At 42.9% G+C, this 18,382-nt stretch overlaps 1 protein-coding gene across 1 annotated transcript in view; it reads left to right on the forward strand.

Moving 5' to 3' along the window:
• The window catches only part of SPEF2 (sperm flagellar 2), a 154,019-nt gene extending 138,502 nt beyond the window's left edge, over nucleotides 1-15,517 (forward strand). The window contains exons 34-38 of the mRNA XM_061608391.1: nucleotides 1,466-1,645; nucleotides 4,748-4,990; nucleotides 6,221-6,343; nucleotides 14,223-14,376; nucleotides 15,017-15,517. Of these exons, the coding sequence (XP_061464375.1) occupies nucleotides 1,466-1,645; nucleotides 4,748-4,990; nucleotides 6,221-6,343; nucleotides 14,223-14,327 (651 nt within the window). The 3' untranslated portion in view covers nucleotides 14,328-14,376; nucleotides 15,017-15,517. The remainder of the gene's footprint in view (nucleotides 1-1,465; nucleotides 1,646-4,747; nucleotides 4,991-6,220; nucleotides 6,344-14,222; nucleotides 14,377-15,016) is intronic.
• Nucleotides 15,518-18,382: the final 2,865 nt, after the last annotated feature.

Genomic DNA, 18,382 nt, shown 5'->3' on the forward strand with positions numbered 1-18,382 from the left:
CATACTTCTTTATCCCATTGACATGTTTTTTCTTGTTTGGGTGATTATCTGCTCTGGTAATGATATGAAACTGCCTTTTCCTGAGTTGGGCCATTAGTCTGATCAGCCACCACTTTCCAAGATCTCAGGCAGAAATCTTTCCCAGCTCTGTTATCTGGAGCTGCTCGGAATTGAACCCGGGATCATCTGCATGCAAAACATGTGCTCTACATATGAGTTCCCCATTCAGCATTATATGTACACATCTTACCACCAAAATAATAATGAGTTGTATTCAGTGAAGGCCTACTCAGAGTAGACCCATTGAAATGAATGAATCTAAGTTAGTCCAACCAAGCTGTTCAATGTAAGAAGCAATAATGAAGGTGACCTTTTTCTGTTGAGCAAATCCTTCATCAGGATTGGTTTCTTTCAGAGGACAGATAGCATTAGAAGCTTATCTCTTTGGAAATCCTTTCCAAAATGACAGTGGGTGGTATTCAGTGCTAATCAGAGTAGACCCCTTGAAGTTAATAGGCATGACTAACTTAGGTTCATTCATTCCAAAGAGTTTACGCTGAGTAGGATTTAGCTGAATACAACCTAGGTTGTTTTCACATGAATGAGGCTTGTATCACCTTGGTTTTAAATCAGCTTCCTCTCCGAAAGATAAGAAATATATTGGCTAAGATGCATGTTGCATTTATTTATTTATATACCACCCCATAGCCAAAGCTCTCCATTTCCATTTCCAGTTTTGCCACATTTACAGCCCTGGGAACGATCAAAGGCCCTTCTGTCATGCCTTTTTCACAGACCTTGTTGCCCCTGGTTCCACAGTGGCTCCCATGTCACTTCCAGGAAGTGTAAAAAGACACACACAAAAAGGTTAGGAGGGACCATAAGTCAGTGGAAGAGCACATGTTTTACATGCAGAAGGTCCCAGGTTTAATCCCTGCTAACTCCAGACAGAACTAGGAAAGACCCCTGTCTACAACCCTGCAGAGCCAGTCAATCGGTATGGATGGTACTGAGCTCAGTTCACCGTGATATGACTCCTGTGTTCCTTCCTTGTATATCTATTTAATGCACAAGTCAGAGAACTTTGAAAGGCACAGTTCTTATAAGCACACAAGGAAGCCCAACCATATGGACAGAAACCTAGCCCAACCATATGGACAGGTGTATTTTTATGTGTTCCAGAAATTTGTATACAGTCCAGGATGCAATGGCAACCATTTTGCCCCTAGTAAATGTAAAGAGGGCTTTAGTATGAAAATACCAAATGTATGGAATGGAGTAATTTCCCCAAAGCAGAATCACTGCACATTACAACCACATGTGGTTTTCCCAATGCACACATGTTTCTCCCAGTTGCTGAACAAGTAACTTGTGAATTGGTCCTAATATTGCATGTATAGGTGCATAGATTCTGCTGATACAACATCTGGTACATCAGTTAACTGAAACATGTTTCCCTTTACAGTTTTTCTTCACTTTATTTGCTGATCCTGAAAAAGTCCCTCCTCAGCTAAACTACACCGAGATGCTCCTTCATTTTGCCTCCCATCCTGATTCTATTGACGGTGTCTATCGGGCCCTCAGTATTGCAACAGGAACGTACATCCACAGGAAAAAAGAGCAAAAGTCTCCTATTCCCCATTTGGTAAAAGTGCTGTTGATGTTGACAGTAATTTAGTGTTTGCTGATGACAATGGAGATTCTTATTCCTGAAAGCCAGGCTCTTATAATGCTTTCCTTTTAGCCTAGTTTATATACTATTGCACTAAACAGAAATAAGAATGTTAATTTGCTCATTTTCTCTTAATCGCCCTTGATCCTTTTTGTTCTGGGTTGTTTCCACACTTATACGTTAGTGTGGAATTGCCATCTTCTGTTCACTCACTTTTGATGGAAAACCAAGACAATGTTATTGCTGACCCATTTATTTATTGCTTCCTGTGCTGTCTTCCCATTTCCTCCCCCGCCCTCCGCAGACCTGATCTGTGGCAGTTTTTTTAAAAATGCAATTTGTACTGCTAGCTTGTCCAGTGTGGACTAGTAAAGTGCTATGGAGGTTTTTCAGGACTACTGTGACCTTAATTAAAATCTTCCTGCTTACAAGCTCTGCCCCCCCTTTTGATTATTTCCTGTGGCATGTGGCAGTAGCGCTATTGATAAAGAGCACATTTAATTACTGGTTTTCCTCTGATAATTTTTTTTTACAAATTTTCTTTCATATAAATAGTGCTATTTCAGTATTGTATAAAAAGAAAAGAAAAATTAATGAGATTCAAATAATGACCTCCTGGTGGCAGAAGGTGGCACCATATTCTTCACTAACAGTGTTTTTACGTGGAAGTCTGAAAAGTGTGAAAGTGCTTTTGATGCACTTCTGAACTCCACTACATTCACGTGAAGGCCATGACAAGATCCAAACATCTCTTCTGCTGTAACAGTTTCTACTGTATATATTGGCAGGAAGGAATGATTCAGTCTGATATTCCTAATCAGATTAGCATCCTGGCATACATGCCTTTCTTTAGGAAGCCCTGGGAATCTCAGTTCTACAATGCAGGCTAAGAATATCTTATTAGACTTCTTAGCAAACGTACAAAACTACAGTTCTTGGGTTCCTCACCAGTTAAACCATTTTAAAACCAGTTTGCGTTTCTAGTGGTAGTGTCAAACTTGAATGCCCCTGCCCTCACAAGATCTGCATTTGACCCTGAGATTACGATATTTTTAGTGCCAGGTTTCAGCCTTCCTGTTTGTCCAGTCATTTTAGCTTGGAATTTTACCTTACTTGGCTAATTAGTTGTATGTTTTAAGCAAGAGTGAAGTTTTCCAGGATCTCGGGGGGGGGTCTTAGACCCCTTACCTTTGGAGGAGCCAGGTCCCAGCAGGGTCCCTATGTCTCCAGTGTCCTGGGAGCCAATCAGCATGAAAGGGGAGTGTGTTAGTCTTCTAAAGCATTATTAAAGCCTGGCCAGATTATAATCTTAGAAGGTTGTATAATCTTAGAAGGGGGTGTGCCTATGAGGGGGAGTGGCTGTGATTATTATGAAGGGACCCTGCACCTCTGAATTTGCCACTACACTACTGCTTTTAAATTTGCCTCTTTTTACCGTACATTGGACTGGTCCGCACATCATGGTAAGCTAAATCACATTTATTCTTGGCTACAGCTCATGATTAGTAAAGGAAGAGCTTAACCCCGAGCCCAAATTTGGATGACACATTAACCCAAAACTTGGCCTTAGTCAGTGAGAGTAAAAAAGACCAGGGAAGAGCAAAGCAGCTTGAGTTCCTTTCCAGGAGCCTGTACATTCACAAAGGCCTGGAAAACCATAGTTTGCTTTACCATGACATGCAAACCAGGCCACTGTTATGTTTATTGATGTTTTTTTTAATTGCATGTATATGTTGTATGAGTAGTTTTATTCACATCTTTTCCCACCACCTTGAAATCCTTTTGATGGACGGGCAAGAAATACTTTAAATAAATAAATAAGTTGGGCAGTATTCTACCAACAAGCCCCATCAGTGCAAGGATTTCCACTTGTGCAATGAGATTTTCTCTCCTCCCCCTCACGCATGCTCCATGCCATCCCCAAATCTGCTCTAGAGAGTTGGGGGAACCCTAGCACAGATTTAGGAGGTATACCGGGGGGGAGGTGGAGAATATTCCATTGCACAAGCAGAAATCCTTGCTCTGATGGAATGATTGCCTTAGTGCTACATTGGATTCTACACATTGTGTAGACATGCCCTGTGTAATTTCCAACTTTAAATAATATTTATGGCCCACTCTTCACCAGTAGGTCCCAGGGCGGGTTACAGAAATTTAAAATACAATACTAAAAACAATTAAAACACATTTAATTTACAGGAATAGGGGGGTCCTGAAAACATACATCTCAAGTGCTGTAGGCCAGGGTGAAGTCTTTAGCATTTGCTGAAAACTACAGCAAAAGTGTACCAGATGCACCTCTGTAGAGAGGAAATTCCACAACTTAGGGGCTGCCACAGAGAAAGCCCTCTCCTGAACCACCATCTTCTGAGGTTGGTGGAACTACCAAGAAGACTCCCTCTGCTGCTCTTAACACCCAAGAGGTGCTGTAGAGGAGATGGTCTTTCAGATATTTCAGATAAATGTGCTTGCATGCCTCACATCATCGATTCATAGCACAAAGGACTCTCACTTTTCTTTCTCTGTCTCTCTCTGTCTCTCTCTCTCTCTCTCTCTCACACACACACACACACACACACACACACACACCACAATACTTTACTCATCGGGAGCATGGATGGGAGGGGCAGAAGAGAGACCATATGGTTGCATGCTTCCCCATGACCCTGAGCAATTCAACATTCCAGGGGCAACACTACATGGTTTAGTTTCCTTATGGATGAGAGAGCACTGGGAGGTTGCAGCATCTTTATACCCATTGAGCATAGAGGAGCAGACCATCAGCAGCAGTCTGTGAAGCAGACTCAGTTCCCCCAAAAGCAAATAGCATCCAATTGTGGCCTTTCCAAGCTTTCTCCTTCCACCCAGCTGCAAACCTCAGATTTGTTTCTCCCTTGATGGCTACGCTGCAACTTTCAAATGGATGTTCTTAATGTAAAACACTCGGTGCACATGGAAAGCGCTGGTCTCAGCCGCAGCTTGGTTGGTAGGAGCTACCAAACAAAATCAACTGATCATCGGCAAGTAATTCAGTGTATGGAATCTATTTCAATATGTTACTCCCTTCGTCCCTAGTTCGTTCCTTCTGCTGAGCAGCTGATAACAGCAAGCGAGGGACACAATGAACAGGAAGAGGAGGAGGCTGGGGAGGAAGGTGAAGAGGAAGAAGAGAAGGAAAAAGAAGATGAAGCCCTGTCTTTCACCAACGAAGGAAAAATCTCTCTGGCTACTCTACTCAGAGTGTTCCAGCATGAAACAAACAAAGCTGCTGACAACCACAGATTTAGTGGTTATCTGAAACCGGAGGATGATTATGAGGTTGGTTAACTAGCCAATAGTTTCACTTCTTGTTTAAAATCTGGTAACCTACTCTTATCCCGGGACTCAATGCAGGTAATAATGTCAATTATTAAGATTAAAAAAATGTTAAGCAAAATTGCTTGACCTTTGTCAACAAATAGCAGCCCAGTCAAAATGGCTTTGCACTGCTTCTGAAACATGCTCTGGGGCTCTTTTGGGCCTCCAAGGGTGGGGAAATCCATAAATGAGGGGAGGAAAACTACACAAACCAGTGTTTGTGTCGTGAGATTTCATAGATTTCTAGAATCAGGCTGTTAATCTCTCCTACCAGGGAGGGCCACCTGGAAGCTTTTTGGCAAGTCACTTGTATCTAGTGAATGGTGGTCATACCCGCCTTTCATCAAGATGTGGCAAGAGTTTTGCTCACTGTTTTACTTGTAAGGAAAATCAGACCGTTACAAATGCCACAAGAAGTGGAGATGTCGCACACTTTAATGTTGCATCTCTCCATGGATGTCTCAGGTAATGACCCGACAGTGGCTGAGTCGTTGTGGTCCCTTACTGCTAGGTACAGTATAGGGCCTAGTGTGCGAGACTGGAAGTCGCCAGTTTCACAAACTCACTAGATGACCATAGGCAGGCTGATACAGCACCAGACTCCTGCTTCCAACATGGAGATAATAATACTGGTTTAACTTACAGGATATTGTAAGGATTGCTGATTTAAATTACAGGTATCCAAATGACTATCCACATGGTCAACTATTAGACACTTGAAATGTGTTATATAGTTGCTAAGTGTTGTATGGAGCCTGACGACCTAAGAGTGGCAGGGGGGAGCAGTGTGGCAAACTATAATCCCGGCCTTTAGGCTACCCCAGGGCAACCCCAGGGACTATAAAGGTTGTCACTCTCCATCTTCTGTAAAGTGGTTTGTCAAGTGGGACAGAGCAGCAACAGAAGGTTCTTGGCAGTGGCGTCACTGCTGCTTACCAGAAGGGAGAGTGGTGGGGAGGTCAGGGCTGTGTGGGCACACCAGCGGTCCCATGAGTGCACCTGCACAGCCCCAGTCTCTGCACCACTGCACGTTGCTCCTTCCCCTCCCAGGAAGCTGCAGCTTCACCACTGCCAGGAAAGTGGCATTGTGGCTCTGTCCCACAGGGTTAGCCGCTTCTGACAGCATTGTAGTTGTTTTCTAAATTGGGTCACTTTCCTAATGTAGTAAGGTATTTGTGTTCCCCTTTAAAGCATTTCATTAAGGTATACTGGGATCTTGGATCTGAAGATTTGGAACCCATCAAAGTAGCACTTCTTCTGAAACATCCCTTCATTCAAGACTTGATTAACAACTACCAGGGGTACAGACTTAATGTAAGTATCCCTTTCCCTCATGTAAGTGATCCAGAACTTTTTTAAAAGAAAAAAAAAACAATGTTATGAAGCAAACATAGACTTCTTTATATACAGTGTCTATGGCTGTAACAATAGTTTTGCTTGGAGCAGTGAAGAGAAGGTATTAACTAGGGCTACCTTTTTTGTTCTGTAATATTCATCTCAGAATTGGCACATTTGTTGCAGAACGAATTACAATAGATTGAACATATACATTGTTATAATGGTGTTTTGGGGGCCATTTATTCCCTTGGTTGAGATTTCTTAGCGCTACTGACCCTCCTCCTCCTCTTTTGCCCCTGCTAACCTTTCCCTCACGTCTGTTTAGCTGACTGTAGAGATCAGTGCTTGTGACTATCCTTGATAAAATCTCAACAGATATTGCAGTGATGTTCATTGACGGAATTCACGTGGACTGTCACAGCTCAGGTTAAATGAAATGGTAATGAGGGAGGGGAAATGAGGCTGACCTCAATCTGAGCAAATGAGGAAGAAAATAGTGCCCTGCCGAGAAGAACAGCATTTGAAAAGCATGAATAGATTTGCAAAGAGTTTCCAGAATTGCCCAAAGAAGGTTTGGGGGGAGGGAAAGGCCAGGGTCTTCTCTTTTTGTGTCATTGCTGTCCCAAACAATTGAAGCAAATGTAGTTACTTCTTTTGTAAAATTTAGGCATAGAAAATGAATGAAAGTTGTGCTGTGGTACCTTTCCACTGTACTGTGGCCTTCCTAATCTTAGTCTGGTTCAACTTCGCCTCCCACCTCCTTCTCCCCTCCCCCCAGGTGAAGGAAGCCACTGGAAAGGAAGCATTACCTACTTTCAGGGTTATTGTTAGTCAGTACTCTAAGACCTGGATTGGCCCAACATGGGGGAAAGCAGGGTTGGTTATACTAGGATGCTCACCTAGGTAGCTTCCTGGGGTAGCACATTGCAGCAGGTGCAGACAGTTGATGCTGTAGTAGATAACCAGCTTATCAGGAACTGAAGCAGTATTAGATCATTGCTCACTGACAGGCACCCCTTCCCAAAAACGTTCAGTCAGCCTACCCAACCCTTGTGGAGCAGCACGCTGGTGGCTGAATGAATTGGGGAATGGCACAATGAGGCTCAGAGGAGGCCTAATGCCAAACTGCCAGACTCAATAAATCTGCAAGACCCAATGCAGGCATGTGACATTTTGATCTTTTATCATAGACCAAAGACAGCTGGTATAGCACAGTGGGGAGGAGAGCCTGGCTGGGAGTCCAGAGTTTGTGAGTTCAAATCCCCACTTGTGTCTCCTGGGTGTCAAGGGCCAACTAAAGATCATCCCACAGTGAGTGGCTCAGGGGTTATGTGCCCTGCCACCTGTGCAGCCCTGGGCAAGCTGCATAGTCCCAAGGAGTCCAGTTGCCCACAAGCTGGCAGTTGCGGACAAGGAAGGGGCTGGCTTTTGCAGCTGTGGCAAGCTGAGCAGGCCCTAGCCATCTGGGGAGGACTAGCCTCAGAAGTTGGCAATGGTAAACCCCCTCTGAATACTGCTTACCATGCAATCCCTATTCATAAGGTCACCATAAGTCGGGATCGACTTGCAGGCAGCCCATTTCCATTTCAAAGACAGCTGAGGGCCCCCTTGGATGTTCTCTAGAAGCACAGCAAGAGGGAGAAGCAGGAATCACTCAAATCTCCCTTTCCCACGCATTTCTAGGTCTCATCAAAGGTGGAGATGCAAATTCGCCCACTGTGGGAATAGAAAGTGCATCTCCCAGTTGCGACGGGTGGAAACTGATACGCATAGCTCCCTCCTCCAAACATGATGCTTCCTTTCTTGCTGCTTCTGGAGATTATTTAGCGTAGCCTTGAGGAAGACATTCCTAGGGAAAGAACATTGCCCCTACATCATGTCCAAATTTTGCATGCATGTCACTTGGAACAGGAGACCATGAACCAACCTTCAGCTCCCTTACTCTGTACCACTTCATTCTTACTATTGATAAGTGGTGACAATCAAACTAGACATTTCTTTATTTTGTTTCAGTGTCCTTTAGGTGGGGAGACATCAAGAGTTTTCTTTGAGTTGGGGGGGGGCGGTGTGACAAACTTTTGAGAATGCCTCATCCAAGACATCCAAATACCTAAGGCTCATCTTGCATAATGGGTGTCACATTAGAGGTTGAATGTCCTTACAACATGTTCCAAGGTGAAAGAGTTCCCCACCACCACCCGCAAGCCTCATCAAATAAACAGCAGTGCCAAAAAAAAAGGTTTCTTTTTAAGAAGAAAAAAAAAATGAAAACAAACCCCATAGAGCTGTGTTATTCAGAGATCATTTGAGAGATAAGTGGAACACAAGCTATAGGGTGTGGTTTTCAAGGTGGCAGTGTCGCCACTTGTGAAGCTGATGGGGAATCAGAGGAGAATGTAGCATGTTGCTGAGTAATGTGTCATGCTGCTTCTTTGTAGGTGAAGTGCCGGCTTCTAAGCAGGCCTGCACAACTTGGGACCCACCAAGCTGAACACAGCCTGGAAGCAATGTATTGTGTGACCTGCTTCCCTGCCCGGTTCTTGATAACCTCCTTGCTTTTGCAGGCATCACCACTGTTATTATTCTTGATTAACTGTTACTATCTATGTGCGTGGCACTTCACAAAGAACAGGTATGACTGGTCTGTACCCCAGGAGGCTTACAGTCTAAAAGAGACACAGGGAAACCTCAGAGGAAGGTGGGGAATGGAGTCTGTGGAAGAATAAACTAGGAGGTTGATCAAGCCCCATGTTGGGCTGCTTTTGCCTTGGTGGGTCACAGATGGTACAGGCTTTTACTCATACAAGGATTCTTAACTGCCTAACAGTGGGACAGTTTAGAATATTTGTCGCAAAACATTTTAGCTTCTACATCCCCAGCCGAACTAGTAAGAATGTAGGTTCTTTTATATTACAGAATCATAGAATCAAATTGAAGAGATGTTGCTCCCTGGATGATAGTCCATCAAGTGGGTCTTGTGTGCCGCCAGGCATCCACAGGCAGGAATTGCAGTCAATTTCTGAGCGGAGTAGGTTGCGTCAGTCACATGACCCCTCAGTTCATTTCCTGCCTCATTGTCCAGGCCAGCCTTTCCCAACCAGTGTGCCTCCAGATGTTGTTGGACCACAACTCCCATCAGCCTCAGCCAGCATTGCCAATTGTCAGGAAAGATGGGAATTGTGGTCCAACAACATCTGGAGGCACACCGGTTGGGAAAGGCTGGTACAGGCAGTTGCTTTTTTTCCTTAGCTCCAATAATACAAATACTTAGATTGTCCATGTCATCCTTTATATTGTGCCACAAACAGGAAGCCAGAGTCACCATGGCAAAACAAGGCTACAATAAGGCTCATGTTGTGGATGGGCTGTTAGTGATTCACATAACAAAAGATGGCAAACCTCAATCCCCAAAATGGCAGTCAGATTACATTTGCTCTGCACCAGTCTTCCAAGTCTAGAATTGCCAAGGTGCAACCTGGAGATTCCCTAATTGGCATCTTAAACTGCTGCTGAATTTGGAGATGAGAGAGCTCTGGCTTCTCCTAACCCTGCCATCCACACCCCTTCTCCACTATACCTGCTGTAATGAGCAGGACTCCAGGTGTGTCATGCAGTTGGCAAGGAAGAGAGTGTAGTCCAAAGCTCCTTCTCTTGCTCCTTTTCCCTCTGGTCCTTCCTGTCTACCTTTCTCCCACTTGCCCGTTGGGTGTGTGTGATGGTGTGGGGCATACCCTGACATACACTGAGCAACGTAGGGTTGAATTCAACTAAGACACAGCATGAGCTGAACGACCTCTGCTCATGCAAGAGGACTTCCTCTCCTGGTGCAACCCCCTCCACCACATTGTCATTATCATCATCATCATCATTTCAACAATTTATATACTGCTTAATTACAATCATTTCTAAGTGGTGTACAAGAAACTCAGTACGATGCAAATAAAATTCAGTTAAAATTATACCATCAGAATTCAGTTAAAATGCCTGCTGGGATAAAAAAAAAAGAAGAAGAAGCCTTCAGAGGCTCAGTATGGAGGGGGTTTGTTTGGCCCCAACTGGGAGTTCCATAAAATTGGCTCCACAATACTGAACGTGCAGCTCCTGGTGGATATGAGCTGTGCATCATCCCAGATCTGCTCTGGAGGATTGGGGCAAAACCCAGAGCAGATTTGGGGATCCGGCAGGGGAAGGAGAGGAAAAGGAAATGGCACTGTCCAAGCGGAAGTCGTTCTGCTCACATAATGACCGGATGCAACCCATTCTTTTTTTTAACATTTATTATAATTGCACGCCCCATGCAATTCTAGACAGCTGGTGCTTTTGCAGTTGGCCTTTTCATTCTTTCTTTCTCTCTCCCTTACCTTGGTTAAATGCAACAGATCTTTTTTTATTATGTTTGTGTTCCATGTATGATCATTCTCGAAAAATGCTCCAAACCTCTTGCAGTGGGGGGAGTGTTTCTAAGCTTATCTTGTATTGTACTGGCACTAAACTGTATTTCAGTAATTTAATTATTTGGGATTTCACAGCAGGGCAAGTCTGTGGCAATACATAATTGATTTTTCTCAACTCTATTGGGTATTTTAGAGATATACTAATGAAATGTTCATTATATGTATTTGTGTTTTATAGCAGACTTGCACTGATAATAATTTACAACCCTGCATTGGCTAACATTTTTCTTTTCTATTATCAAAACCAACGCTCATTTCCTAATAATTTCAATTTTTACATGAGGTAGTAGGTGGCTATTGCATATAAGGTGTACTCTGATTTATAAAGGTTAAAGCTGTTTTACTCCAAACCCCACCCCCAAAATGAGAGATGGTAACGTTCATGAGTACAACTGCTGCTTATGCTACTTGGTTTTTGAATTTGCCCCAGTGTTCCCAGTATGAGAAGGGCTTTTACAGAACAGTAAATGCACAGTTTTTGTGTGGGATGGAACTGGCATGCTTCAATGAAATGCTGTTTTACACCAGACCAATTTTTAATTTTAAAGGTAATGTGTTCAGAGCTGTCTCTTTCCAGCGCTATAAAAGCACAGTTTTTGCATGGGATAGAAAGGGCATGCCTCAATGAAATGCTTCTATAGTTGGGGTATGGCATTTCTTATATACCCACTGGGCATGTCCGCACTACAAACCTATTACAGTCTTATTATACCAGTGTAGTTGTCATGGCTTCTCTCAAAGAATCTGTGAGTACTGAGAGAATAAAAGAAGTCCCTTGCCTCCCCTCACAAAATACAGGTCTAAAGATGCCTCCCTGGCTCCTTCTGGGAGGAAGGGCAGGATATAAATTTAATAAATAAATAATAAAGAAGATTCTCTGATGAGAGGGAATGACTAGCCTCTGTTCAGGTGCTCAGCCTGATCATGCAAGGACTCCATCTTCAATATCCCTTGTTTGCTGGTTGTGCTCCTCCACCCACTCCACTAACTAAGCCTTGAAGAGCTCCAGTGAATTTTGCCCACCTACCCCAAAATCACCAAAATATCCCCCTGCCATTCTGCAGTGAATGGTGCTGCAAAATGGGGAGGGGGTGCATTTCACCAGCCCTCACGTAGATATCCCTCTTTCTTCTTTTATCTCTGTCATGGCAAATTCAAAAGTGCAAGGTCCCTTCATGATAGTTACAGCCACGCCCCCTTCTAAGATTATAGAAGAATCTTGCCAGGCTTTGTCACCATTTGGCTGTCTTTTCTCACTGTCAGAGATATTGCTTCAGTTACTGAATTCAGTGTCTACACATTTATCTGATTTGCTGTCTCTTCTTTGGCAGTTACAGAATTCTCACTCTCCACAACTTGTCTTGGCTTTTTGAAGTAGGAACTAATAGAGGTTTGCTTGCAATTAACACTCATTCAGACTCTTTTCAGTGGCTAACAAACTCCCCTTTCATGCTGATTGGCTCATAGGAAGCTGGAGACATAGGGATCCTGCTGGGACCTGGGTCCCCTAATACCCCCCCCAGGACCCCAGACTACACCACTGGCCTACACTGTAGACAAAGGTCACTTTCAGATGACCTGTTTATTGAGCATTCATCCTGATTTGTTTGCACAACGTTTGTGGGGAGCTTGGACAGCATCAGTTATTTATTGAGCATTCATTCTGATTTGTTTGCAATGTTAGACAACATTGTGTCAAGCAATTGCCAGCCATACTTTCCAGTGCATTTCCCCATCACTCTCTTTATCACAAAAAGTTTTTTGGGCAGGGGAGTGGCTTTGTTGTGCAAGAGCTCCAAATCAAATTTAATTATGCAACCAGAATTTGCTGATGTTGTCATTGAATCCCTCGCAAAAATAACAACAGTCTGGAAGCACCCATACCTATTTAATAGTCATTCCTTCTCCAAGGAAGTTACTGTTCTTTGTGGGATAGGTAGAGATTTCTAGCAGATTTCTTTGTACTCACAGTGACTATGAATTTTTTAGAGGAAGCCACAGAAGTTCAACCAGTACAGAATCAGTGTTATGGTTTAGTCCTGACATATCCTCTCTCTCTCTCTCTCTCTCTCTCCCCCTCCCCCTCCCCCTCCCCCCCAACCCTGTCTTTCTGCATCTTTTTTTTAAAAAACAAATGTTTTGGTGCCCCCTGGTACAGCCCACTTTTAAGTCAGGTCACAACACACCTGTGGGTCCCAACTCAGAAATACAAACAAACAGGGTTGTATCCAAAAGTAACCCCACTCAGAGTAGACACACTGAAATTAATAGCCCTAAATTAGTTGTGCTCCTTAATTTTAATGGGCCTACTCTGACTAGGACTAACTTTGACTACAACCCATCATTAAAACAGTTATGTTTCAACCCTTGGTTAATGATGTCAGTCTTGTTGTTTTAATGGTATTGTTGTAACCTTGATACAGAGTTACAACATGGCAGCACAGTGTCTTTCAAGGAAGCTTGTCCTCCATTGCTGAACTTCCCAGTGAGGGACTCCTGATAAGTCCCCCAAGGAACCTCAGGTACTCCCAGAGCAGGGAGGGGGGATCCCATAAGTCTAAGGAAAATGTCTTAATCCCTTCATTTGGGGAGATGTGAGTCACTCCAAAGGTTGTTACAGTTCTTCATTCTTAACGGCCAGTTCTTTGAAGTGGTATTTTTCTTTGAAATAAATTCCTCTCAGTTCTGAGTCATCGTAACCTTTTCTTAAAAAGCATTTACTGTTTATTTCTTTGTGTCAGAAGTAGAACTTCTTGTGAAGGGACTGACTAACAGATACTGGCATGTGAAATCATCTGAGCGATAAGCTTGCCATGACAAACATCTGATGAAGGGCCAGTAAGAAATTGGTTGCGTTCATTATACCATTTCTAGCAAAGTTCTATGATGCTGCATGGTACACACACATTTCCTGTGCCCACTTTCCTGCCCTTCTCTCTCATTCTTTGACGCACGTCAGTATACAGTGCACACTGTATGGGAGTTGCCATTCAGCAACATCTGGAGAGCTGGAGGGTCATACCACACCTGCACAAAACCATCCTCTTTTTTCAGGGTGTGAGGTGGAGCAGCCTCCCCCAGCCCACAAGTCAGGGTGCCCACATAACCCTTCTCACAGTCTGGGACTCTCAGCACCAGCAAAACCCAGGCCTCTTCTCCACTTTCCATCCCACACTCTTCATGGCTATTCCCTTCTGTAATTCTTGTGCATTCCTCTTTTGTCTTCCTGGGCTTTCCCAGCCTCTGCCAACCTTCTGCTGCATCCCACTTTTCACTCGCCGTAGGTGCCTTTGGTTCTGCACCCAGAGAAAATGGCCAGGCAGAGCAAATACACCCACACCCAAGTTGAGATGGAGGAGTTTTGTTTGTTTTGTTTTGTTTACCTGTTTGTTTTTTTACAGACAATTTACGGGACAGCTGGAACGCTCCCATGGGTCAGGGGCAACCATCTGAGAGGGTTGAGCAAATGGAGCACACTGATGATTGTGTTAAAAGGGTTCAAATAATAGGAATTCCCCTCACAAATAACAACTTTTAAAATATGAACCAACAAAGGTAGAGTTATTGGTCAGTTGTTGCACCTCACAACCTGTTTTTGTTTTGTTTTGTTTCAAGATCATGAAGTTACGTTATAGCAGTATTATTGGCGGAGGAAATTATGTGTTGGTTTGGAGCCCCGATAATATAGAATCTAGATAAAATAGAATCTTAAGTCATAAGCCTGATTCATGATTTTTGTTGTTGTTAGTTGTAAGCCTTTACATGATTTTTGGAGCAATGTGAATTACATTGGACTATTGGACTATTACAGTACACACCACATTCATGTGTATAATTCTATACTAATAACCATTCTGTATTAATTATGCATATCAATTTTGGTAATAGAGAATGATAACTTCTAATTATATGAACAGAGGAAAATGCAGCCATATTACCTTAATCAATTAGATAAAAGTAGCATTATTTGAAATGTTTTTGCTATCTCATGGGTATATTCAAGGGACCCTTAATCAACTGCTAGTTTTCTACCATAGAGGAAGATGTTTTATTAGTATCACGTTAGATAAGTATTAACCTGAATGTTTCTAAGTAACCCTTACTCATTATGTAGGTACGTGTATTCAGTAACCTTTAGCAGTCAACTGGTTGGATGGTGACATCTTTCTAACTTATTTTTATCTTATTTCTATAGGATTTTAAAACGATTCTGCAGAGAGCGGATCAAACACATCCAATTAATGGAGAAAACGTCATGTTTTAACTTAAAATATAATGGAGTGGGAAGAATTTTCAATACAACAGAAGTGTTTCCCAAATGCTTTCCTGAATGTTTGGAGTTAATCCTTACTCATTTGTGTAGCTGTGTCCTTTAATTAGCATAGTAATGTTTTGTATGCACTGTATTTTAAATAAAATTCTATTTGGGCACTGTGATGTGTAGTGGTTAAAGTGCTGGACTACGACCTGGGAGACCAGGGTTCGAATCCCCACATAGCCATGAAGCTCACTGGGTGACCTTGGGCCAGTCACTGCCTCTCAGCCTCATGAAAACCCTATTCAGAGGGACACCATAAGTCGGAATCGACTTGAAGGCAGTACATACACACACATACACACATGCTAACATGATCTAAAGAACTCAGGGCCAGAGTCATTTCACACATTATGCAGTGGCAAACCAAGGTGTGTTCACTCAGCAGGGAAAAACATAATAAAGCTTGGCTTCCTAATGTGTTGTTGTTGTTGTTTAATTTATATAGCCACACATAATTAAAACATACAATAAAACAATTTCATGAAAACATTAAAGAAACGTAATTAAAATGTACAATAACAAGCCCATTTCAAACAGCAATTAAAACACAAGGTTAAGGTGAAGAGATGCTTGTCAGGTTAATGCTTGCCTAAACACGTGTGTCTTCTTGAGTTAGGGCTCATCTACACAGGAGTTTGGTGTGCGTCTGGTGCTACTCACATCCCATTTTAATTCGCATGGTTCACATGATGTTACTGGCAAACAGAAGCCATCACACAGTTTCCCCCCTGTAAATCCATACTAACCCAATCCTCTGATAATCTGAAAAGGGAAGGAAAAAGCATCTTCGCTCCGTATCTCTAGGGCTTGCAGATGCTGTGCTTCAATGCTTTTAGGTGGGTGTGTCAGTTGTCACTCCCATGCCCACTCCCTCCTCCTCCCTTCTTTCATTTCATTTCCTATGGGCTGAAGAGAAACATTCGCTGCTCTCTTCCGTTCTGCAAGCCTTTTTTATGTTGCTGCAAACGGTGCCTTGTTTTTCGTTCCCCCCCTAACTTGTGCACAAAAGCATAACACTGCTCAAACAAAGATTTGTATTTCATCTGTATTGTACCAGTGAAAATACATATAATCGCACTTCTGTGTTGTTTTTTAAAAAATGAAACTTACTGGTAGAACAAACTGAGCATGCTCAGTTGCCAGTTAACCAGAGGGAGTGGAAATGTTAAATTAGAGGGTGTGCTCTTTAGGAAACAGCATGATTGATGTTTCCCCTCAAGCGTGACTAGAAAACACTGTGTTTACAGCTGGCATTGAGCCCTTACTGTGGACAGTGCAAACAAAAAACAGTTCTTTAGCACAAAGTTATGCTCCCATGTGCATAAGCCCCTAGTGGAATACCAATACCGACAGGGCCTCTCATATTTCAGCAGGGAAAGCATTCCACAACCCTGGTTCCAACAGTGAAAAAGCCCACCTTACGTTCCATAAGCCGATCATCATCAGATGATACATGTGTTTGGACATATATGCTTCTCACATTCACAATATACACTTTTAGGATTATACTCAATACTCCTTGGACGTACTCATAAAAATGTAATGTTTGAAGCGCCCCCAAGGTTTCAGTGCTCTAAGTATGCTAACTTAGAAATAAATCCCATTGAAACCAATAGTCAGGAAGGGCTAACAAGTGACCTTCCAGATGTTGGACTGCAACTAAAAGTCACCATCCCATTGGCTATGCTGATTGGGATTGGTGGGAGCTGGAGTCCAACAACATCTGGAGGGCCACTGGTTAGCCACCCCTATTCTAAGTAGATATTATTAGGATCCAGCTGCTTTTTTGGAAACAGCTTTTTAGTGGCATGACTTTAGTAGAGTTTGATGCTACTCTGCTGAAGTCAATGGAACTTCAGCACAAATGACTATTCTGGATTGTGTCTTATTTTCTCAAAACTTTTCATCTTTATCTGGGTTAATTTACCTAGCATTTGCTCTTCCTGCATGCAGCTTTTCCCTTCTTCATTTTCAAAAGCACCCTGAGGGTTGGGGGTAGATTGGCATCCCTATATACATAAAATACAGTCTTTCCCTGTATACACCAAATTGTATAGCTTGGACTGCCCAAGCCATATAAAGCCCAGAATAAGTCATTTGCTTTAAGATCTAAAAGCTGCTGCTGCAATGCAGGCTTCCACAACTTGTGACTCACCAAGCCTGGAACAGCAAAATGGAAGGAGTTGTCCAGCACCTGGTAAGCCACAGTACGCGGCTAGTGACCTGCTTTTGGCTTGATAGGTCCCAAGGTGTACCGGTCTATCTTATCAGTAGGTCATCAGTCAATTGAATGTTGAAAGCCAAGTTGAACATGTGCAGCATCAGATTAGATAGTGTGTGTTCTTGGTGGAAGCTTTTATGTGCATTTTCTGTAAGGACTGACTGTGTTGACTGTGTACCTTTTATTCACTCCACACTAACCACTCCAGAATCTTAACCTAGCTTACAAACACCTGGACCCAGATTGTGCCCCACAAACGGCACCGAAATGTCAGCATCCTTTTCATTTTAACTCACCACCAAGCAGATTTTAAAGATGCACACAAACAAAGCTGCTGTATCTCCCAGCTCTTTTCTCCTCCTGCTATAGCCAAAATGAGGTTTTTTAAAGAAAATTCACTTTCAAGCACCCAGTATTCTAAAATGGCCTAACCTTAAGTTTTTGTATACCATGACATTTCTTGGGGCTGAGCCCCATTTGTGGGCAGTGGATGGAAGAATCAGCAGTGCATGTACAGGTTACTGGGTCAGCCACACTTTGCTTACATGGATGGATATTAAAACTGGAGCCACCCCTGTGTGGTTTTAGCCCTTATCTGTTGCACCCAGCATTGCTCTATCGTCACTCCTTAAATAACACAAGCACCTGCTTTTGCATTGATTTCCTCACGTTCTTGCCAATTTGGCGCCTCCCCATGATTCTGATGAGCTCACTGCCCATTGTGTGTGGGAGGGGCTTGAACTACTATTACTAGGATTATAGAAGGACTTTTTGTATGAATTAAAATATGGTCCAGTACCCAATTCAAAACAACAATGTTTGTTTTCAAGCTGAAAAGTTTTAGGGATTGAGGGGGAAAGGTGCTTCATGATGTTACAGGCATTCAGCCAATCAGAGCTTTGCACAGCCCTTTCAGCTTGAAACTGGTAGGACTTGTTCCCCCTGAATTTTATCTACAAGCTTGTACATGCAACCAATGAATTTGCTTTCCAGCAAGGAGAGCTTTTGATTTATACGTAGGC

Source organism: Rhineura floridana, chromosome 1 (genome assembly GCF_030035675.1).
Source record: "Rhineura floridana isolate rRhiFlo1 chromosome 1, rRhiFlo1.hap2, whole genome shotgun sequence".
Lineage (NCBI taxonomy): Eukaryota > Metazoa > Chordata > Lepidosauria > Squamata > Rhineuridae > Rhineura > Rhineura floridana.